The following is a 23,790-nucleotide window of genomic DNA, read 5'->3' as shown; positions in this document are numbered from 1 at the left end:
CTGTGTGCGTAGGCACATAGATTCTTGCCATCATAAGTGCATGCAGCTACTTCTTAACTTTGAGGGCCTCTACAAATAGCATGTTAAGGATCTTCTAGGCATGGGGAACATCCCTATGAAGTTCATGCTCAGACTCCTCAGCTGGTATTGTACCAGGACTTAGATCGATAAACCACGGTAAGATCCTGAGTGTTCAGGAATATCGCTGTATGAGAATATCAGACTATGGAGAGCCAGATTTTCAAAACTTCCCTTCCTGGCTGCTTGTCCGGGTGGGTGATGTCAGTTCTGTGCAACAGAGTTGCCTGGTGAGGTCGTCCCGACACAACATTGCCCAAATCCCGTAGTGCCTGGAGAACTGCTGTTCCACACAGAGGAATATTTATTAAATGCACAACTGGCAAGTTTGTGGGATGTTTTGCTGCTAGTTTCAGATGTTTGTTTACCCTTAAATTGAAGGGTTGTTTTCCCTTCTTGCATTAACTTTATTTTTCTCATTTGCTTAGTTATTTTCCAGAATGTGATGTGGTGAACTTTGGTTCTTGGTTTATGTTTGCATTTCCTCTAATGCTGATTTTTCTTCTCATGGGATGGCTATGGATCTCCATCTTGTATGGAGGAATTAACCTCAGGTACGTTTATATTCAGCTATTCATATATGTTAGTCCAGTTATGCTAGCATTGTAAATTACATGTTCATCTGGACTCTTGTACTAAATCTACTGAAATCACCTGGAATTGTCCTGCGAGCTCGGGGGGGAGGAGGGCTTCATAACCGCCTGTGGGATACTCATGTTATAACAATCTATTTTAAGAAGCAGTATATGTGTAGTCTTTGTTCAACGAAATGTTCTAAGGTCTGTAAAGGTTTTGGAGCAAAGCTGTCAGAAGGAAGAGAGTCATTTATTCTCCAGCCACAAGTGTCTGGTGACTTCTATGTCGATCCTGTTCACCAGCGAGAGCTGAAGGACAGGAAAAAGTGATGAAGGCACACCTGACAGTAACTGCTTTCCCTACCCTGCTTGAAAGAGGCCGGGGATGATTCTACATGGGAAGCGGTTAAAGGATGAAACAACCATGAAACATAGCCTCTTCAGTGTTTTCTGAGCAGTTTTTTTAAACAACCCCCCAAACCCTGACATTTTCACTTCTCTTTTCCAAGCAGCTCTAATCAAAAGCCCTCTTGTAAATGCGAGTGTTTCCAAGGTGTTGTGCTGTGATGTGTGGGTATGGATTAGAATATCCCAGGGAAACCAGATCACGATGCTTCCCTGTGGATGGTCATTGCCACGTAACCCCCAAATCAGCTGTGCAGTTCCAGGTCACCCTAACTCAGCGCCTGCCCCCAAAGATCTGGCATGCCGACTTGGCTGTAAAAATAGACTCCCATGGAAACACAAAGGTTACGGCTGAATATTTCCTTTAAAAAAAAAAAAAATTCTTTCATCTCAAGTTACAGACAGCTTTGAACATTCAGATACATGCAGTAAACAATTGCTGATGTGCAAAAGGAGAGTTTTGAAGATAGTTGACAGTTACAGATATTTTATCAATCAGAAATACATGCACAGATTTATTTTTTACATATTCATTCAATTAAACACAATTTTTTAGGTTCAGTTTTACTGCCTGACCTGGGCCTATGGAAGTCGGTGGCAGAATTTCGCTGACAGAAGAGAAAGCAGGATCAAACTTTGGAGATGAGAGTGAAATCTTGGTTCCACTGAGTTAGTAGCAAAAATCTCCTAGAACATGGGAGAGCCAGGACTTGTTCCTAGGACTGAAACTTGGGTTTGGAACAGACTACTTCATGACAGTGCTTAGTTTTACAACATGTTAATCTATAACTGAGAGTAACGTGTTTTACTGGTAAATCTTTGCAGGGCACTTGCAAGGTCTCCTCCAATGTCTAGTGTACACTATTTAAAACAGTTACCATGTTGCCATGCTGATTCATTTTGGAGCCTGTTTTTTTCCCCTATGTGCTCTCATATGTGATGGTAGCAAACTCAGTCCTGCTTCCTCCAGGGACCATACACATTTTATAATATTTAGAAAGATTTTTAATTGTTATTTGGATTTTAAAATGTAAGTAGAGGGGGTAAAAGAGAGGTGTCTAAATATTTACATTGTGTCAGACAGGAAAAAAATCAATGGGAAAGCTGCAGTCTAGAAAATAACCAAACCATGTCTTTAAATTTCTAGACAGCTAAGCTTGCATGTAATTGCTCAGTGGGGCTGTTTTCAGCAAGACAGTTAAGTAAGTGCTTAAGCTAAAGCTTGTGGTAAGGTCCCAAAAATTTCAGTGAGTTATGAGTCTCCTTAATTGCATTGCTGGTCCGGAGCTCCAAGTAACTTCAGCGAGGACCATCCTTCAGCCGGGCCTGTAAGAGAGGTGCAGACATGCTGAACGGAGGACTTTTCTAAGCAAGACAGTTGTACCTGTATAAGCCCTAAGGCGGTGGTAATTATCCCGCTCTGAATTAATGCTGTGTGGAGCTTTACAGGCGGGCGTGAGGTTGCCCCACTGGGGTTTGGGCTGCTCTGCAGCAGGGTGGCCGTGGCGTTCACGATGCAGAGCCTGAGGCCCATCAGGTGAGGGAAGAGGTAGCTGTGCTGGCTGCAAGCCCAGGCAAAAGGCAAAATTGCTCTTCTACTAGGAAAACGTGATTCCTCTTGTTTTGTTTGGCTCTTCTCTATCATCACTAAGCACAGCTTTATTGAGATAGCTGTGTCCAGGAGAGATACCAGTATTCCCAAGTGGTGAAATGCTTCTGAACAGATGCGCAAAGCTGCGCAAGTATAACTGCATGCATGCAGGCGTGTGTTTGGCTGCTCTGGTTCCAGCAACTGAGCGATGGTGGCCAGGCTTCATATAAGGGCAAAGCCTTGGTGTCTGCAGGGTTGTACCTAACAATCAAGATAAAGAAAACCAGGTTTCCTGAAAAGAGAAGTTATTCCCTGAGAACCAAATTTAGCCGTCCTTTCTCTGGCCCTGTTGGAGCCAGCTCTCAAAAGCAGGCATGTTTTGCTTAAACACAAGAGATGTAAAAAGGCTTAGTTATAGGCTGACTGAGCTAAGATGTAGCTGCAGTTAATAACCAACCCCCCCCCCCCCGCCCCCGCCAACTCAAAGGACCAGGTATAACCATTTGAGGTTCAGGAGTTTTTGAATGATCAGCCATTCATTCCCAGCCACACTATCCCTTTAAAACAGTGAATGAATTAAGCAAGCTCAGGCAGCACGGGGCGCTACCTCCCATGGAGAAAGTCTCATTTTGTAGGTTTAATCAAGGTCACAGGCAGCGTTAGAATCTGATCCAGTGGCATGGGACAGGATGGGATATGAGGTGCGAGATATGAATATATCATTTGTATGCGCGTACTACAAAGGATCAAATGGTGAGTGTGGTCAGCGCTACCAGCCTAAGAGGCTTAGCCAGGAACACATTAACATTCCCGGGCAGTTAGAAATTCCTCACATTTTTGTTGACCCTCAGCAGCATTCGGAGGTCACTCGGGAAATTGCAAGTGACTTGAGAAGTGGAGGGACAGATTCGTTTTCCATGTCACCTGCTTCCTCATCATTCTGCCACAGCAGTTATCGGGAATTGATGATGACATCTGGCAATGTCAGGATGTGCTTTTGGCAATCGGCGCTCATGCTGAAGGAAACTGTTCAGCACGTAAATGAGAGGAAACTTCCTACCTTCTGTGGGAGAGCATGGGTCTCCTTTGCATGAAGATGGGGAGAAAGGATATATAAAATAGGACCTTACTACCTCTGTGTACACCAAAGACTCATCATTGGTCCTGCTATTCCCTCAGGAAGTCAGTGCACATAAGGTGCTCTGCAATTTTATTGCTGTGTCCCCATCAGGAATCTGCTCTGCTCTCTACAGATGTGCGCTGCTGGGTACACTCAGGTTTGCATACCTAGCGTCCAGGCAGGATTCAGCCCCAGGGCTTTTCTTCTGGTATGCAGAGTGGTACTCCTACCACACATCAGAAAACATGCCCTCAAAATGCAAGCCCCGCTCGTCGTCAGTGGCATTGGGGCAGCGGGGTGCCCCCAGGTGCCTTTCTGTGCAAGTGGGCGTGCCTGTGGATTTCACAAGCCCCTCTGAGTCTTGGCATGAGGGGGACAAAATACCCTCAACCGCATCCTGTTAGATGTAGGGCCAGGCTTTGCTAGGCTGTTCCCGCTCTCTGTGGTGGGGGTATTTTGAAGATAATCCAAACTGCTGTGAGAGACGTGTTGTCAGGCTCAGAGACTTCCTCTGGGAGAAACTTCCCCTCTTTGAAGCTTCCAGAGCAGACACTGAGCGCGGCATTTACTCTCAAGTGAATTATACTAGAGACATGTAAAAATGTAACTGTATTTATTGGCAGGGGCTGGAGAATAAAGAAGTCAAATATAAGGGTGGATGCAGAAGCCCGAGCCAGAGAAGTGATAAAGGAGGACTATCAGAAACTGGGTCCAACCAAGTGAGTCATGAAGTTGGGACTGAAACAGAACAGAAATCAAGTGGGTTGGAAATGTCCTGTCTGAAGAGTGGTGGGCTGAGTGGCATGAAGTTTTTTTGGAGAAAAAAGTATGCATTTCCGTATTCGTGACCTGCTGAAGTTTGAGTTTTGAACAATCCAGCCTCTTCGTCTTCACTAACACAAATAATTGCAAATAGCACATTTATGCTCAAATGCTTATCAGGAGCAAAATTCATATTAAATTCATGCTGTGTTGTTTAATAACTGTTTGCAATTTCCAGGAATAAAACAGTACCGTGTGCTTTACATAACTAACCGACAGGCTGAATTATGAAGATTTGTGCATACCTGTTTATAACTGTTCTGTGAAGCAGAAAGTAGTTGCTGAGGAGACTGATGACTCATATAATAGATGTAAATCCTATGGATTATGGATATACTTTAATAAATCTTAAAAGCTGCGCAAAGAAAGTGTATGGAAAGAAGTTAGATCCATTTCATGGAATGCAGTATTTTTTGTGAGATGCTCCTTCAGCTTTATTAGTCAGGTGAAGAAAGAACAAGACACTTTTATTGTAGTTTCTCAAAAGTCTTGTCTTCTGGAAAAAGCGTGGTGCAAATTGCAATGATGAGGATCACATATGGGAGAAAGGAACCAGCAGAAGGAAACCTGAGAACATTAGGCTTATGAGAAACCGAAAAAGGGACAGAAAAAGTTGAGTAGCTCCAAGAATCCAATCCTAGGTATGTTCAACCAGCCACTGATATTCTGGGCAATCAGTGATAGTGAAGATTTTTTGAAACTGTAGGCCTTAATCTCAAGAGGTATATGTTCCTCCATCTGTAAAATAATATTCTCATACTCACAGAAATGCTGTGAAGATTCAGCGATGGTTGTGTGGCTCTACTGACACTGTAATTACTGCTGTTGTGTGTGAGATGGAGTGTTTCTTCAAAGACGATTGTCTGGGCCTGTGTTGTACATGAAAGAAATTGGTTTATTTGTTCCATTCAGTACATTATCAAGGAGCCTGCAAAACGTCTCTGTAAGAATCAAAGTCCCACTTTGAGGTCTAGGAGCAAGAAAGTCCATTAAGCCTTGCTCTACCAATCTGATTAGCAACCCTGTAACTTAAAATGAATGCAAGTGGCTTCCTCCCAACAGTTTAAATGTCCATCCTTGTGCTTCTGAGGGATCTTAAACAGTATTTTGAGGCATCATCTTAGTTAAATCCTGACTCCACTAGAGTCATCAGTGGAGTTGGTACTAATACTTAGCATATGATATTGCTATTCGCAGGCCCCCCTGTTACTTGTCATGTGTCTAAGGAATACTATTTAGGTTTTGATCTTGGAGAACATTATTTCTGGTGTGTCATATATGATTTGAATCTCATCCGTCCTTTTATGCTGGCTTGAACTGAAGCGAGACCATGTCTAGCTGGTCAGTATCAGCCCAAAATGTGCCTTAGAAACACCCCAGAGGGCAGTGATAACAGGAATGACCGTGAGAAGCTGCTTGGCCTTTCCCCTCTACCACCTGAGGGTTGATTTTGTGTGTGCGAGTGGTGACATCTGATCAGAGCATGCCTGCTGCCCATCTTGCCTGTCCTTAGTGTCATCCCATAAGAGAGATTTGCTGGCAAATACCAATATTTGCAAATAGATTTACAGTCTATTCCAGTGTTTCTCTGTCATTGTTAGTAAAGCTGCCTAACTTCTCACCCAAACTGCTTCAGTTTAAGCTCATTACTTGTCTTATCTTGGGTCCGCCCCCTTAGCACAACTGCATTTTAACTGCATTTCTTTTCATTTTAGGTTTGCAGAACAGGCAATTTTCTTCTTCTTTTGCATGTTTGCGATCATGCTTTTCTCCAGGGACCCCAAATTCATTCCAGGTTGGGCAAGTTTGTTTGCACCAGGGTAAGATTTTATTTTCATTCCACTGTCACATTTTTCAATGGCATTTCCAAGTCTTTGAGATTCCTGGGTTTCTGATTGCGCTGCTTAACACTATTACTCAGGTTTCATGGAATAAATTAAACTGAACCTTGAGAGCCAGAGGCAATTTTATTGTTTATATCTCCCGGAGGAGGTACATGAAGCCCAGCTGGAAGCTGGCACTGCAGATGCTTGCATATGTCTATATGAGGCCATCCCTAGGGTTTGAATGTTAGGAATGCCTTTTAAAAATGCAGTTACAATGAAATCCTGAACTCTTTATGCAATCCACTGATATCACTGGAGGTCTGGACTGAAGAGAGACTGCAGGAGCTGAGCCTTAGTGCTACCCTATCTGTTTTGCAAGTTTATCTCTGCTGTGACATCCATCCCTCGGGAAGGCAAAAGGATACAGCAGTTGGGGAATGCTAAAGCTCAGAGTGGGTGCTGCTATTTCTAAACAGAAAAGACCTTCATAGTTTCTTTTTATAAAGCCATAGCTCGATGAATGATTCCTTAGTGGAATGAAATAGTTACAAATTTTTGCCTCATCAGTTAATAGCTCCGTAAAATCAAATGCATGCGTAAGCTCTGTCCTGGATGGGGCCTAGCTTTTACCTTAGAAACTGAGCATTTATGAAGTGCTCATGACTGAGATGCCTGGGCTCCTGCCCAGGTCTCCCGCTGCCCCGCGGGGAGTTGGGGAAATCTTTCCAACCCCCATTACCAGCGCTCTGCTCGCAAACCTGCACGCACAGAGCATGGCCCAGTGAGCAGAACAGCAGGAGCCTCAGTGTGCCAGGGATTAGATCTTGCTTTTTGCATTTGTGGGGCTTCTGGGCAGTTTTTGTAGGGGTTTCACAGCCCATCTTAGAAGTGTAGCTCAACAGGGAATTAAAAAGAAAAGAGTTGTGAACAACGAATGTTGTTCAAGCCCGATGGAAACTCATAATCTTCTTTGGTAAATCCCTGTTCTCATAAACTTTGTAATGCTGCAGGCTTGTGCTTCTTACAAGTCTTTCTGCTGCTTTTGGACAGGTTCATCACAGATGCCGTTACTGGAATCACCATAGTGATTATATTGTTCTTCTTCCCTTCACAAAAGCCTTCCTTCAGGTGGTGGTTTGACTTAAAAGGTGAGTAGGTGGTTTCGCTTACTTAAAAGGTGAGCAGGAGGCGCATCTGGGCAGGGACCCTGACCATGTCCATGCTCCCACAGTGCAAATGCCAAGAACATGCAGCCTTGGTCCTGCACCAGCACGTAACAGCGCAGGGCCAGGCCACAGCACGTGGCTTGCGGGGTGGCCTGTGCAATCCAACATGTAGAGTCATTTTTTCCTGAAGCGCTAGAAGAGGCTTAAGAGTCACTGCCCTGCTGCCTGTTGCAGGAATGACTCAGTTACTCTTGTAGCTGTCAGAGATGATGCCGTGGTGTGTTAAAGAAAACTGACATCACTGTTGACGTTAATGACTGAAGCTCCGACTCTCCAGCAGGGTTCTGGCACTAGAAAACTTTGGAGGTCTTGGGCCTGTCCTCTTGAGTAGCAATGAGATACAGAAATATTAATCTGTGAGCAACTTGTCATAATTTTATCTGAAGACTCTGGTCTCTGACATTCTTAATGTGGAGATGCTGCTGCCGGAGGTGATGGGGGCTGTGGGAACAAAATAAGGGCTGTTGTGGCTGTTCTGAGTCCTGCACATTTGCTGTGTTGTCCATACTCCAGGAAGATGTCTGATCAGGCCTGCTTTGGCTAAAATATGGGTGCCCTTGTTTAACAGAAAATTACAGTCTCATTAATGCATCCATCCATGTGACAGAGCTCACTTCATCGTGTATTAAGAAATGGCCCGTGGGGGCGATGCGAGTTCTTTGCTATAAAGCTCCTGGCTTGTTGAATGGCAAGTGGAAAATTAATAACATCTTTATAATTCAAATGGTTTAAAATTTCTTCCTTCTATGAAGTCCCTTCTGTTGAGGACAATATTTATGTCTTTTACAGAGAGAAAATTAATGTGATGTTAAATGTTCCCCTAAGAAAGCCTCAAAGAAAATCTAAACTGCTAGAATTTCTTTGCTTTTTGGCTTTTTCCTAAGGTGTTTTTTTTTTCTTTTTTCTTTTTTTTTTTTTTTGGCTGATCTTATGTGAAACCATCTTTTAATCATCTAGCTTAAGAGACTCCATGTGCATATTTTAATCATCAGCAACTCGTGGTTAGTGAGCTTCAGCACTGATGTCAGGCTAATGATGTCATTCTATCAGATGATGACTTATGTGCTCATCTTTATGTGCTTGTTTGATGTGGGGGTTTTCCTCTTGGTCTAGCCCCGAACACTGAGACACAGCCCTTGCTGACTTGGAGGAAGGCTCAAGAGACCGTTCCCTGGAACATCATCTTGCTGCTCGGAGGGGGATTTGCCATGGCAAAAGGTTGCGAGGTGAGGCCTGCTGCAGACGTCGTGTGATGGTCGTTCTGCCCAGCGGCTCTTGGCTTTAACGCGGTGCCATTTGGGAGTTTGTCTGGCTCTGGGAAATTTGCATCTGCAGGTCGATACACCTGAAAGACCTGCTTTTTAACTCCCACTGATGACAGCGAGTGGTGTATAACTAAGGAGGCTAGTAAATCCTGAAATGCCTCCCAGACTTCTCGCTGCTGAATACTCACACTCTGCATATAGGTGGTTGCGTTGCAGTGGTGGGTGAGTGAAGTTATCTCTGGTTGTTTGCAATTCTACGAAAGGATCACTTTGTGTGCAGAGACGAGTCTGGCTTGTTTTCCCTCCCCATCCGCAGGAGTCGGGTTTGTCTGTGTGGATAGGAGGCCGCCTGCACCCCTTGGAGGGCGTACCCCCGCCGGTGGCTGTCATCCTCATCACTGTGGTCATCGCCATGTTCACAGAGTTTGCCAGCAACACAGCCACCATTATAATCTTTCTGCCTGTCTTAGCGGAACTGGTAAGATTAAAACAACGAGCCCTGCCGCTCCTCTGCTCCCCTCCTTGCCGCGCCCCGCGGATGGGCAGGTCTGTGTCGCGTCTGTGCTGGCAGAGGCACCCTGCGGGTCTCCTGCCCTTAGAGCGGGGCTTTGGGCTCTTTGAAATCCTTGGAAAGAAGCAAAGCAAGTGCCTGTGGCACAGTGTGGACACTGCCAGATAATGGTCTCTCAAATATTATTGGTGAGATATATGATTATGTATCACAGAGAGTGAGATACAGCTCTGCACAAAGCAGTATTGGCATTCTTTAACATATCTGCTCTTGACTCCTAATCCCTGATGTACAATTTCCATTCCATTCTCTTTTTCAAGGCCATTCGTCTGAAGGTAAATCCCCTCTATTTAATGATACCAGGAACTGTAGGATGCTCCTACGCATTCATGCTGCCAGTCTCAACTCCTCCTAACTCAATTGCGTTTTCTTCTGGACACTTGATGGTCAAGGATATGGTAAGTTGTATTAGGAACAGAAAATGCTGAAGACAATCATTTTGACTGGAGTCCTTAAGAAAGTAATTTTCAGAAGTGTTACCAGTTCAGTATCTAGTAAAGTGAAAAGGCAAGTCTAATGCTGTTTTGAGCAGTGTTTAAAGGAACAGGGATATGAAAAGAGCCTTTTTAAATTCTGACCCTGTGAAATCAGGACCTGCTGTGGTTCCAAGTGCTGTGCTCAGCATTTCTCAGACCCTCTTCCTGTTCCCCTAATATCAGGAGCTCAACTTTCATAGGTCTCCTGGTGCAGAAAAAGGCCCCCATCTCAGTGAAGTAAGCTTAGGAGTAAATTTAGGCTCAGTCTCATTTCCTGTTCACATTCCTGAGGCTAAATAGATGGTAACATTTTTGATGGATCAAAGCTGGGTAAATGTCTGGAGAACAGCCTGTGTGGTATAAGAAAATAAAATGTTGCTAATATTATTGACAAAACTTCCATTTTTATAACACTTATATTGAAATAGACTTCATGCTTCACATGCTGAGGGTGTCCAGTCTAAGTTCAAGTGTTGTATTTGTGTTTCTTTTGTAGGCAAGAACTGGGTTGCTCATGAATCTTATGGGAGTTCTGCTTCTTAGCTTGGCTATGAACACATGGGCCAAAAGTATCTTCCAGCTGGGGACCTTCCCTGCATGGGCCAACATCCATGCAGAAAATGCCACATCGCTTATGACAGCTGTAGAAAATGTCACTTTAAGTGCACTAAATAAAATATGAACAAAGCCACCCCAGGGGAGGACTCACTCACTTAGGACTTGGGCACTGGAATCATCAGAGTATGCAGAAGAAGAAGGCCACATGGCTGCTCACACCTACCGGACCCTCTGATTTAATTTTATTTTTATAAATATTGGTGTATGTCACAATATCTATTTGTTATTTTCTCTGAAGATCTTTCCCCTCTCCCTGACGGGTACAAATCAGATAATCCTAGAGAACTTCCACCATACTTCATAGGTGGTTGTTTACTGGACAACCTGCAAGCATATGCCGAAAGCTAGAGAGTTTTGCTGTTCTAGCTACTGATACCCTACTGTGTTTTGGAGAGTAACCCTGTCCCCAGGGTGGAGGCAACTGGATTATTTACGTGCTACCCAGTGTGAGTGTGTGAGAACGTGGCCTTGGCCATGTGGCTCTAGCAGGACCGTGGAGATCGGGATTTCATTACGATCTCGTGAGTAATTCTGTCATGTAGGAGGAAGACTGTTTCTTCAGGTTTGCGCATGAAAGGATGATTCAGGAGATGTGTAGGTAGGGCTTGGTGTATTACTCCATGCTTTGGAAATGAGGAGGCAACAGTTTGTTTCTAAACATGTTCAACGGTTTGAAAACCTAAGACAGTAATTTCTGCCTGGTTCTTTGCACTGAATGCACAGATGGAGATTGGGGGCCAAATTTATTCCTGACACAAGTCTGTGGACATCGGTGATGTCACCATTGGTAAATGTAGCCAGTCTTAGGTTTGTGGGATTGATGCACTCATGGGCGAGCTGCTGAGTCACAGGTCAGTGGACAGTTTGCATTGGAATATTATTGACATTTTTGAGGAGTAGACTTTGATTCTTAACTTTTTTAAAAAATCTGATTCCTTGGGTACTTTCAATGAAAGGATTGCAAATTGACTGTGATTTAATCACTTAACATTTTATCCAACTTTTTTTTATTTTTCTCTAAGAATCTAAAATATTTAATTTAAAAGATCAATCACTGAAATAGATGGACTGTAAGAGAAAGGATCTAACTTCTTGGTTTAGGAGGGTTAGTGACTGAGTCCCGGTGCTAGGTATTGGGCTCCACTGTGTCTCCTTCTCTGATGGAGTAAACTGGTGGAGCTCCAGTCCAGGCTGGCCGGCAAGGCTGGTCAGCACAAGCTAGGGAGCTGACTCGGTTCTTTTTTTGTACTATGCCTGTGTTGCTGACAGTGCCCAGCGCCAGCTCTGAGAGCAGACAGGGTAATTCGGCCCTCAGACCCAACGCTCTTTTCAGTCACAGTGGGGCTGTGGGATTGCATTAGGGTCGCATCATAGATAGGAACGTTTGGAGGTTGAACCAAAACCACCAAAGCAAATTGACTGAATGTGGAACTTGATTGATCCAGAAACACAAACCTTAACGATCCTGGAGAACATACAATAAAGCACATTTATTAGCATGGTGCACATTGTCCTGTTTGCTCTGTAGATCGAGGGGAGAAAAGCAAGGCCTAAGGCTCCCTTTCCACCAGCTTCGCTCCCCCGATTTTGGCTGTTGTTCCCCAGGAGAAGTGCGAGGGCGAGTGAGGGCACTGCCCCAGGCTGAGCCAGAACGGACCCTGCTGAACAGTTGGGGCAAGAAGACTGGGAAACATCCTAGACCAGGGTCTCGCGGCTGCCCCTGCCACCTTTGCCAGCCAGGAGGGACGGGACCCCTTCTCGCCCGGCCAGCCTCCGGTGGGCAGCTCGGAGCCGGCCGCACTCTGGCTTTGGAGGCTTGTTCTGCGCAGGTAGGCATCGCCGTGCCTTGGGGCACAGGGGCTGAACAGCGAAGGGGACCGGCTCCTGCGGGCCGCTGCCCAGCCGACTCGGCCGTGCCCTGCGGCGGGTGTCCGGGCCCTGCCAGGGAACTGGCTGTACTCGGCACGGCTCAGAGCCGCCAGAAGAGCCCCCGCTGTCCCGGCGCCGCGGCCGCGGCTGTCGCTGCTCTTGCGGGAAATCAGAGGCGCTCGGCGGAAGGAAGCGGGTCTCGCTCCCTGTAGCCTGCAGCCTGGAGGATCGTCAGTGAGACCCTTCTGGGGGGTCAAATCGTCCGATTCAGAGGCTTAAATGAGAACACCAGGTCCGGCTCCATTACAAATGCACAGGTTACAGAATTGCTTATGGTTGCCGATCTGGTTTGGTGCATCCCAGGTGTACCTGGGGACAAGCTTTCCTTTGGGCATGGCTCCAGAACCGAGACCACAGAGTGTGTAGACATCTCCCCAAAAGATCACTCCCAGAATCCTGGCACTTCTACAGCACTTTCTGCCCAAGAATCAGAAGGTATTTCACAACACCCTGTCTGTAAAGGACACCCTGTCTCAGTGCCAGATGTGGGAAACAGAGGCACAGAGAGAGTTGGTGACTTACGCAAGGTCACCTGGGTCACCAGGGCTTCTGCCAGCTTCCTCCACAGCCTCATAAGCAGGATGCTCTCTGTGTTTCCCAGGGGGTCCCCAAAGGATCTGATTTAAGGTATGTGTATCATAGCGTTACCCAATTCTGCTTTTTGTATCCAGGCATTTGTGAGAGCAGGACTATTCTGGCATCCTTGATTTTTTTCAAACAGAAGTCTTTAAGTTTTAGTATTTCTGGAGCTCAAGAGTGAACTGATGTGCATAAATTCAGTCTAACTACATTTGCTGCTGCAAGCACTAACCACCAAAAGAAGGGTTTTTTATGGTGAGTTAACACCCCCCACCATTATTCTTGAAGCTCCTGTGATGCGACTGGAAATATGAAAATCCCCGGGAAAGGGCATTTCAAATGCAGTATTAACCTTCTGTAACTTAGACAACAGTATTTCAAAGGAACTTTGCCTGCCTATGCACCATTTCTCTAGGAATGTAAAAATCCAACAATCACCACAAAAGCCATTCACATTAGCAGCCTGCTTTGAATTTTAATTAACAGGAAATGCCACTTGCACATTAAAATTCAACTTCCAGAATATCTCAGCTTTACCCCTTTGAAGTTTCCCATCCAATCTGGGAAGAAAAATCCGTATGTTCTTCCAAGATGCTTGGAGTAATACTATTCTGGTTTTATTTACAGTAAAGCATTTCATAGTATTTCTTATCCCTGAAAATAATATTAAAGTTGCTTTACAAACTGTTCAGAGACCCACTAGAGGCCTTGCTATCTGGGTTTTTACAGTGCTGAGTAATTCACCACAATGACAAATGCCTCCGCCGCGGAGATGCAGCCACTTCTGGGCCGCGCACAGCCTGTTTGCACCCAGCAGCAATGCCAGAAGTTCAGGATGGAAAGGGAAAGAACCCTGGAACAAATCAGCGTGCAGCATGATAGGTGAAATTAAGCTATTATAGGTTAGATAGCCCTGGGTTCCTTACTGCATTTTTTTTCCCCTGAACAGTCACAGGCGGGTTATTGCTGGGGGTTTTCTGTATTTCTACAGTAGAAAACAAAGATGACACAACCTGACCCTGTATCGCCATAAATTGTTCATTTGCATGTGATCGTTAACAAGCAAACCATCACCGCTAGTGGGCTGAGCTTTCCCACACCCTCAAATTTCTTGACTTGGCAGAATAACGTGATCAACAGGTGCTGATGATATTGCTATGGGGAAATACCTTCAGCCTTAAGGCATAATATTTTATACATTTATCTAACTTACCCTGGTCCTTTCCTGAAGCTGTATTGTTCATGTACCCCACCCTGCCTGTGAGACAGCTCCTCCTTTGCATGGCACCCCCTTGCACCCTCATCACCTCCCCGCCACGGTTACGGTGTTCTGCAGGTTGAACTTGCAGGTGTTTTGGCAAGATACTCTGCTGTGACTGCCTTGGGACCTGTCCTGTGCAAACTGCAGCCTAAAGAGCAGAAACGCATTTAAAATCTGTGTCCTGGTTGATGCAAGGTCAGTCACTACGCCCTGCTCAGTGCACAGGCAGGTTTTGCTTCCTGGCTACGACACAGATTAATCCTTTGATCTTTTTCACACAGTTATATCAAGTCACAAAACTCCCCGTTAGCTAGTTCCCAGGCACGTGGGTCTCTGTGTGTGCTACCAGGGACGTGGACCCCGTCACTGACTCGCCAGCAGTCCCGTTTCTCCTCCGTGTCCTCAGTTGTCCTTAAAGGTTTCCCATCCACAGACCTGAATAATTTATGAGCTCAGATGAGCACAGACCTTGAAGTAGTTTAACGGAGTCTGACCACAAGATGTCACAGCTGCTTCACAGAGATACATAATCCTCTGTGTGTATCCCACACTCCAGGCTACACACACACATTTACACATACTTAAACTCATACATACTTACATATATATATATATTTATTTTTGCAAAGCAGTCTTCTTCATTATGTCCCAGGGAAAGTTAGGCATTGACGTCTCTAGCTCATTTGCAGATTATCAGTTGGGGTTATGAAAAGGAGGATATTCCAGATTTAACCCCTCCTCATGTCCCTCCTACAGAGAGCAACTTTTAAGTCAAAACAGAAGGAAAATCTAGGTCTAACTACACTGATAACACTTCTTGTTGCTGCCCAAGCTATTGGTTAGGAAGAGCTGCCTCACTCACTTCATCTTCCCATTGCCAGAGGATGCTGCAAACTCGGAAAGCACTCATCATGGTGATGTGGATTTTAAGGTTTTTTTTGTTCTTCATGGTCTATTGCTAAATTTGTTTTGCTGCCCCAGAAAGCTGCCCACTTATTATGGGTGGGGGCCCAGGGGCTATTGCTGATACTGGTTAGCTCTGAAATCAGCCTCTCTCTTCTCTGACGGCAGATAAATCCCAGACTAGCTTCCAAGGAGAGCCCAGCCAGCTCTGCAGGCCAGCGCCACGGGCCCTTTGGTGTGGTCCCTTACAGTCCGCGCATTTAATTCAACAACCAGCGAACGCTCCAAACAAGTAACGGCCTCTGATGTGCCTGCCTGGTCGCTCGCAGCCGGAGCAGTCCGGCGTGCCTGGTTCGGGGCCCGCGCCCCGCACGCGAGGGCTGAGGCCCCCGGCCGAAACCTCCGTGCAGGAGGATTTCTCTCCCTGCAGGGCAGGAGCAGCAGGGGCCGGACCCGCCGCAGCGGCCGGATCCGCTCCCCCCGGCTGGTCTTCCGGCACCTGCCCTTGGCGCGGGGTCCGGCCGTCCCTGAGGGGAAGGTGGCCGCCGCGTGAGAGCCGAGCCCCGCTCGTGCTGTCCCCAGGGCCGGGGCCGACCTCGGGCCCTCCGCCCTCTCCCGCCCGGGGAGCCTGGGAACGTGCCGGCGGCCCGCGAGTTCCCACCCTGCGGGAAGGCTCGGCGCGAGGGGCGAGCGGTAACCGGCCGGGACGCCTTCCCACGGCCACAGCGCGCTGGGGAGGGAAGCGTCCGGCAGAGCCACGGGTTTGCTGGGCCCCGGCGAGGGCTCCTGTAAACCACGCGAGCTCGTGGCGAGGTGAGAAAAGCCGGGGCGTTTCGCAGGGTTTGCACAACGGCCTCCCTCTTGTTTGCTAGCTGGAGCTACTGTTTTGTGCACAGCCGCGGAAGGACCGTCGCTCTGCCAGAACGGGGGGACAACTACCAGCACAGGCTTGGCTCTGCCGGGTCCTACCCGGTGATGCCGTCATGCTCTGACTGATGTACGAAAGAGTAAAAACTCCCCTTCTCTCTGCAGGCCAGGCAGAGATCCCAACCGCGCTGCTCGCTGGTGGGCAGCGCGAGGAGGAGTCAGCTGGGATGAGACGCCTGATTTCCCAATAAGTGACAATAACACCCCGTCCCCCATGTGATGCTTGTTCCGTGTTAGTCAGGCCATAAGTCATTGACTCATTTGTTTCAGCTGCCTGTCGTGAAAATCAGCCTCGTCTGTAACAGCAGCAAGACAGGAAGAGGTGTCAAATCTACCCGGTGTGGTGCCTCCCTGCCCTGCCCTGGCAGTGGGTTATTTCCTTGGGCTCTGTGCTCAGCTCTGGGCCTTTCACTTCTGGAATCGCCAGCCTTTGCTGATCTGAATTGCTCTAAAATGCTGCCTTTTTGAGTGCTGGCTCTCTAGTGATAACTGCCTCCGTTTTCTCTCCTGGGTGTTACAGCAGCTGTAGCCAAGATCCTCTCTGAGCGCAATAAGGCAAGGTGCTTCTCTGGAGCATGGAGGGGCTACGAGCGAGACTGGGGCACCTTTCTGCAGCTTGGTATGTAGTGGCTACTTCAGTCTCTACCCCCTCCTCTGTCTTGATAGCTGTTGAGCTGCTTTTTTCCACTGAAAAAAACCTGCAGTAAATGAACTGGCCAGGTTTACTAGGCAGAATTCTCCCTCCAGGAGTAACTGAGGTCGCTCCTGGCTGGGGGAGACGGGGATTGCCTGGCTGGGTTTCACCCTGTGCCTTCTCCCTGGCAGTAGTCAGCCCCCCAAGATTATGGGAGAGGTTTTGGACTGGGTGGGTGAGGGGGGAACAAGGAGAGGGGAGAATCTCTCCCTCCCCCCCAGGTTTTCTGGTCTCTAGAGAGTCCCTTCAGATCCAAGGCCTGAGAAATGATATTCCTTCCCCAGTGTTTATTTTCATTAGACACTTAAATAGCTCTATGGGACATATCCTGTCTGCCCTGGCCAAATTCTTACCCTTGGGGATTTTCTCTGGCACTGGAACATCAGTGTGAAACAGTATTTTCTCTGATCAGTTTGGTATTTGTCACCTTTGTACTCCCTGATTTTAGCCTGGTTTCACATGAACAGGCAGGGAGAGCAGAAACTCCTGCTCTGCCTCTTCTCATCCATTGAACACCCTATAATTATAGAGCTGGGGCTAGTGAAAACTGTAGCAGCCAGGAGCCTACTGCTCCCTCCTCTCCTCACAGCATCCTCTAAACAACCTGGGCCACTGCTAAAGATTTCACTGCTCTGAATGACCTTATTAGGATTTTTATAGAATGATATAATACTGTTCTGTGCTTATGTTTGAGGAGGAGCAGTTGCGCTGTAATTGGTATTTAACCTTTCAAGAAATGCCTTGAACTTTCCTGTCCTGCATCGTTCCAGGGAAGGTCTCGGCCCTAGCTGCTCAGTTTAGCAGGGAGGTAAAGAGGGAGACCAGAGGCATTTGGAGAAGGAAGTCATAAAAAGCTGTGAGAGACTGTCTTGAGAAGGTCCTCTATGAGTGTGTTCTTGTGTTTCCTCTGCTAATACCCAGATACTGCTTCTTTGTGCAGGTTGAGCATTCGTGTCTACAGTGAAGACTTTCTGCTGCCAAAGGTTCACAGGACCATGTTAGATCTATGGTCAGTTTACTCCAAGCCTGTCCCAGCAAACGCCAGAGAGCTGTGGGCCTTATTTCTACAGTGTTTCTGCATTACAGTGGTGATAGGAGGCCTCTTTTACAACTGGATGTTTGCTTCTCTGGAGTATTCACAGCATCTCTCTGCTGCAATTGCTGTTTCCTTCAGTCTGCTCCTTCTACTGACCCTTTTCTTGGTGCATCCTGCCCGTTGTGTCTTCAGTATCATCATGCCTACTTTAGGCACAAAACAAGGTCGGAAGCTTCTCTTGTCTACCTGCATCATGATTGTGGCAGTTAACATAACACCGAACATCATAAGTAACATTAAAACCATACTGCAGGTTATTGAATGCATCTGCAAAAATTCCTCGGAGAGCCTTTTGAACTCAACTGCTCTCTTAGGGGAAGCCTCCTGGGAGTTTGGAGATGTAATCCAAACAGTTGTTGATGACACTAATGCTTGGAGGCCTATGAATGGACATTTTAAATTTGCACTACTTAATAACAGCACCTTAGTTAATCATCAAATGTATCTTGCTGGTGAGAAAATTAGGAACAACTTTTTGGTGGTTGAAACACTGGTAAAAGATTCAGTACGAGCAGGCAACAGACTAGTCGCTGGCTTCTCCGTGCTGTATCTCTGTTTTGAGTCCACCTTGTATTTGAAAAATTATCTCACCAACCTCCGCTTTGACAATTTTTACATCACCAAGAAACTGGAGCGTTTATCTGTGGACAGAAAAGCGGCTCATCTGCTGACAGGCTCATCCAAAAATCTCCTTCGGCCAACAGGTCTGAAGTTGTCCCGGGAAGAAGTGATGCTCTGCCTTGCACAAATGATGTTCCTTACTGTGGTCTTGATGCTGATGCTGGTCATCATAGCAACGGACCGCTTTGCGTTCAGCATGGCAGACACTGCAGTGAGAAAGGTGGCTCAGTTCTCAGTGGTGCCCGTGACTCTCAGCATCAAGTACAGTGTAAGTGCCAGGTTCCCTTGTCCAGCTCATCAAATACAGGTATATCAGTTCTCTCACCAGCTAATGCAAATACTGTCTGCATTGGCTCTTTCGCTCAATGTGCAGAAGGGATGGAGGTAGGATGTGACTCATAGAAGGGATTGCTGTCACTCAAAAGGTCTTGTCATTCAAAAGCATCAGTTACTGAGGGTAAAAGCATCTCTTGCACCATGTCTATACATGGGGGGACATCCCTAGGTGGGCTACCTGCTACATACCACATCATATGAGGTGGCAGTGGGAAGAGCACCTTTGTAGCATTATTTATCTGGTTGTGTGTGTGTGTGTTTTTTCTTGTTTTTTGTTTTTTTTTTCCCTACTCTTCCACCCCCAGCAACCAGGGAAAAGGAGCAGCAGGGCCACTGAAGGATCCAATCTCAGGGAGCGGCTCCAAGCGAGTGGCATGTGGGGCTGGGGCTGGTCTGCACGGAGATGGGACCCTGCTCTTGGAGAGGTGCCTGGGTGAGCCGCTCCACGCTGCTCACTATTGGGCCTCAGGGAGTGTAGAAAAACACTGAGAATGGTAAAAGGAGGTGGGAAGCAGACTAACATGCTTCTCGGCTGTAAGGATGTCTTCTCGTTTTATTCCATTGGCTGTTCCTAGAAAAGAAAGCCCTGCTCATTGAACCTGGGGAGGCTTACAAAATAGGATTGAACAGGGCAATGACACAAAGCCAATCTATTTTAATGTCATTTATTTAGACTAGTTGTGTGTTTTTAAAGCTTTCTTCTTCTACCATGCAGCCTTTCCCCTCCCCAGCTCGGGGGCTTCTTAGCTCAGATACCTGCTTCTGATGAGTTTACAGTAAAAAAAAAAAAAACCTAGGGCTTAGAAACAAACTCTGAATTTGAAGAGTGTAGCTACTAATGCTCACCTTTAAATTATGCATTTCATTGTTAATACCATGCTGTGAATACCTTTTATGATCACCGTAATAGCAGATGAAGATCACAGATAGGACTGGGTCTCACCATGCCAAGTACTCAGCACATACACAACGTGCTGTTACTCTCAGGCAGCCTGACGCATATATGCACTTCAACGTCCCGGTCTTCCTGCACCCAAACAAGCTGTAACAGTGATTTTTTTGTAGTAACCTGTTTATTTTGTTCATACTCCATTTAACCTTTTACTCTTTTCACTTCAGGCAAAAATAAGGACCCTACCCTTCCTCTGGAAACTTTTCCAGATTTCTTACAGAGAACCATCAATTCAGGACTTTGAAAAAAGTTACCATCATTATCTGAGCTTCAGCTCTGCCCATTGCAGGATCAACCCACCAAGGCATCCCAATAACTCTGTGGTGCTTGTTGTTGGGCTGCTCTACTGCATCATCTACGCCACGGTGTTTCTGGAAACCTATGCCCACCGCTCATGCAGAAAAATCGCAGCCTCCTTCTTCGAGAGCCAAGAGGAGAAGCGAGCACACTACCTCTACAACAAGCTGTGCAGGAAGTATGAGGAGGAGAAAAACTCCATGAGAAACTAAGAGTGGTTTTAGAAATCCAAGGATTGCCTGGGGCCTCTGGGCACTAGCTGGGCACAGGCTTCTGGAGTGGGATCAGACAGCTGCCTTCTCTTGGACAGTTTGTTTTCCAGAGTCGGAGAAATGCTCGGGATCTGGCAAAAATATTTGCCAAAAAAGCTGAAATATTACATTTGATATTCATTTGTTAAAAACAGGCTATAGATACTTTTTTAAATCTTCAGGGTCTGGAGTCAGCTGTGCCAGGAATGGTGGGGAAGGGAGTAGAGAAAACTCCTATGATTTGGAGGACAGTCACAGCATTAGGCAATGCTAGAAGGGAAATATGTGGGATTTGGGGTGGGGAAACAGTCCATTTGCCTTCCCGATCACATCCATGCCTGAGGAAGTACACACTTCCCTTTCGCTCTCAAGTTATCCCTTCGGGCAGCAGGAGGGAAAACTCACTGGAGTTTTTTAATTTTCAGGGAGTTTTCCTTTCAGGTTTCATGCACAGAAATCTGAATAGACTAGATGATTCTTAGTCCTTAGTAGATAGTTGATCCACCGAAGAGTGCAGCTTCAGCCCACTGAAAGAAATTCAAGACCAGTATGAACACTAGGTGCAGATCCTGGGCATGGCTTTCCTCGTGCTGGAAACCAGTACATAAGGACTTTCTGAAATTACTTCTCAGGGACCCTCCAAAATGAAATATAAATAAAATTGTTGAAGGACATAAGCAGAAAATAAGACCAGCAAACAAAGGTTAATTTAGGCCAAAATCCCGAAGCACTTTAAAACTGGCAGACTGAAACCTGGCATGTGAGTCAGTGCTCTGCGGGGAGCAGAGAAGTAGCAGGACTTGGATGCCTGGACTCTTCCAAACAAATAGCTGTTTTTACATGTTGTGTTGTCTCAAACCATGGTAATGTATCTAATACACAGAAATCCATCACTGGAGCTACATTTGAAGCCTCTCTTTTGAAAGAGGGGCAGATCAGGCCCTTCTGTAAAGGCAAGAGACAGGAAGAAAGGGAGCTAAATCAGTGCCAAGTTAAAAACAAAGCATTTTCACAGCTTCATTTATTCAAAGTGTGTCTATTCTTTTCCTCTCTTCTCCCATTAGAGTCTTCATTAAGGTAATTATTTGACATAATGCACCTCAATGAAATTAAGTTGCAGAAGTGAAGTGGCAGCTTCAGCCAGATGCATCATATTCTCTCAGCTTTGGAGATGCTTGAAAAAAGTAGGTCTGGATTTTCTTTTTTCTTTTTTTATTTAGTATCTATCTAACAAAACCCTGGTGTATTCTTCTCCCCAGGTTTCCTATTTCCCTACTGTTATGATGGTTAATCCAAGCACCTTTCTGCCTCTGCAGCAACTAGGGTCTTTTGTCATTAGGTGTGTTTTGTGTTCCTCTGTTTTGGGAAAGCAAAAAGATTTTCATGTGCCTTTTGAATAGCGAAAATTATCTGGAGCCAGGGACTGAAACAGCTGTGAGTAGAACACAGGAGTCCTTTCAGCCTGGAAACCATCCCAGCAGTGCATTGCCTTCCCATAAGCACATTTCTTTAAAAGATTTTTGCTCAAAAAAAAAAAAATCTTCTCAGGAAGAGATGCACATTAATCTTTCATCATCCTCTAAGAAGAAAAAAATCATTATTTGCTTGGTCAGAAGCATCTGGGGACCCCTCCGCCCAGCTTCCAATTCTTCTCCCTACCTATCAGCCCATGGAAAAGAAAACTCAGATGAGACAGGTCAAAGACTGGAGTGGGAATAGTCAGGAAGGCTGTTTGGAAAGAGAGAGCAGGGTGTCTGGCAGAGCAAAGATAGTTTCTCTGCAGACTGCAGGTGTTTGTGCTGCGAGAGGCAATGAGAAGCATCAGGGAAGTTGCCTTGATCAAAGTCAAGTGCCTTTGCTGAAACTGCAACAAGCTACATCTTCCCATCAAACAGGAAACCAGAAAAATAAATAACAGCCCATTTGAAAAGATTCTTCTGAACCCAGCCTCGGCTGAGCATTGATGATCCAGGGATGGCTTATCTGAGCAAGGATAATTACATGAGCAAGAACATCCTGGAAGTTTTACTTGACAGAGATGGCAGGACCCAGCCAGAAGGAGGGATGCACTGAAACATTTGATTTTGGGTTAGCTTCTGCCTCCTTGAACCATTAGCAAATGCCCTTTCCCTTTCTCTGATTGAGATACTTAGACCCAGCACGAGGATGGAGAGGACTTGGGTTTGCATGGAGGAGTGGATACAGCCGAGGAGAAGGACTAACTGGACTAAGCACCACGCTGAGCCTCCCACTGCATCCTCCTGATGGGTGCTGGCCATCTCCCACTCAGGACAGCTGTACGATATGTGAGGCAGCTCCTGAAACACATTCTTCCAGCCTAAAACTGACCCCAGTTTGGAGCTGTTCTCCCTCTCTCCTCTAGAGTTTACGTCAGCTGCCACAGAATTTTACCCAATAATCCTAAGAACTTTGAGCTTCTAGACTGGAGTATTCACCATCAGCTAAGCCTCGATTAGGGCAATTATATCTGCTTGAAAGGATAATAATCAGTGTGAGGTACTGTCGCTCTGCCTGTGCCCCCAGTGACAGCCTTCACAAATCCGTCAGGAAGAAGACATGTGCTCTCATTTCCATTTTACAGGGGAATTTGAGATCCGGAAAGACTAAGAACAAGGTTTGATGAAGTGCTTTGCATATCACACCAATTCCAGTGATTTCAGCAACAGCTACCTGTGTGCAGCAGAGCTCCTTTTGCCTGGCTGCATCTAGAGGTCAGCTCACCTGCTCCGTTTTGGACATCTGCCCTTGGGGAGTGATGCCATGGCTCTCCTCTGCCTGGTTACCTTCATGCAAAGCTTTTTAGCTCTAACAGCCATGTGGAAACCAGCAAGGGAAGAATCTGGGTTTAAAAGGTGAAAGTCTAGTGAGCCAGGAGCTCTGGTGAGGAGGTGAGGGTAGGGCGGTAGATGAACGACTGGCTTTTGTCCAAGAGATGCTGGGTTTTGTTAATCAGAGAGGACAGCAAGAAGTTTGTGAAGTGCTACATGTGCAGCGCTGTGAAGTTTCATGTCATTAGTGTCAGAAGGGGTTTTCATATAGGAAGGAAAATATCGCTTTGATGCTAATCACTGATTTTTTGGGAGTGAATTTGTATTGATGTTAAAGTATTCAGTATGTGTATATTCAAGGCTAAATAAAGAGAAGATTATGCTTGAATAGCACTGAGATACCAAAGCACATGAACAGATGTTAAGAGTACTGCAGCTTGAGGTTGTTGCATTGTGCATAGCTTACATAGATAACCGATGAATCCTTTTTGAGGAAAAAAGGGATGTTAAAGACTGTCTCTTTGGCATTATGCCACTTAACCCACAGCTCTGCTTTTCTGATGAAAAGCCAAACCCAGGAAA

At 46.1% G+C, this 23,790-nt stretch overlaps 2 protein-coding genes across 2 annotated transcripts in view; both read left to right on the top strand.

The window, feature by feature from the left end:
• The window catches only part of SLC13A3 (solute carrier family 13 member 3), a 30,086-nt gene extending 18,009 nt beyond the window's left edge, over nucleotides 1–12,077 (top strand). The window contains exons 6-13 of the mRNA XM_026092998.2: nucleotides 507–632; nucleotides 4,393–4,488; nucleotides 6,307–6,411; nucleotides 7,468–7,565; nucleotides 8,757–8,869; nucleotides 9,225–9,386; nucleotides 9,740–9,877; nucleotides 10,452–12,077. Of these exons, the coding sequence (XP_025948783.2) occupies nucleotides 507–632; nucleotides 4,393–4,488; nucleotides 6,307–6,411; nucleotides 7,468–7,565; nucleotides 8,757–8,869; nucleotides 9,225–9,386; nucleotides 9,740–9,877; nucleotides 10,452–10,637 (1,024 nt within the window). The 3' untranslated portion in view covers nucleotides 10,638–12,077. The remainder of the gene's footprint in view (nucleotides 1–506; nucleotides 633–4,392; nucleotides 4,489–6,306; nucleotides 6,412–7,467; nucleotides 7,566–8,756; nucleotides 8,870–9,224; nucleotides 9,387–9,739; nucleotides 9,878–10,451) is intronic.
• Nucleotides 12,078–16,461: 4,384 nt separating this feature from the next.
• OCSTAMP (osteoclast stimulatory transmembrane protein) lies at nucleotides 16,462–23,573 on the top strand. The gene is made up of 3 exons (XM_026093036.2): nucleotides 16,462–16,791; nucleotides 17,807–18,851; nucleotides 20,039–23,573. The coding sequence occupies exons 1-3, from the start codon at nucleotides 16,748–16,750 to the stop codon at nucleotides 20,378–20,380; spliced, it is 1,431 nt and encodes a 476-aa protein (XP_025948821.2). The 5' UTR covers nucleotides 16,462–16,747; the 3' UTR covers nucleotides 20,381–23,573.
• The last annotated feature ends 217 nt before the right edge of the window (nucleotides 23,574–23,790 follow it).

This window comes from Dromaius novaehollandiae, chromosome 16, assembly GCF_036370855.1.
Source record: "Dromaius novaehollandiae isolate bDroNov1 chromosome 16, bDroNov1.hap1, whole genome shotgun sequence".
Taxonomy (NCBI): domain Eukaryota; kingdom Metazoa; phylum Chordata; class Aves; order Casuariiformes; family Dromaiidae; genus Dromaius; species Dromaius novaehollandiae.
The sequence above is the reverse complement of the archived record's forward strand: the minus strand, read 5'-3'. Positions and strand labels throughout refer to the sequence as shown.

Coding starts and splice junctions, on each gene's coding strand:
- OCSTAMP (XM_026093036.2), top strand. CDS start 16,748: ATGGAGGGGCTACGAGCGAGACTGGGGCACCTTTCTGCAGCTTG. Junction 16,792..17,806: donor GGGCACCTTTCTGCAGCTTG/GTATGTAGTGGC, acceptor TTCTTTGTGCAG/GTTGAGCATTCGTGTCTACA. Junction 18,852..20,038: donor CTCTCAGCATCAAGTACAGT/GTAAGTGCCAGG, acceptor TTTTCACTTCAG/GCAAAAATAAGGACCCTACC.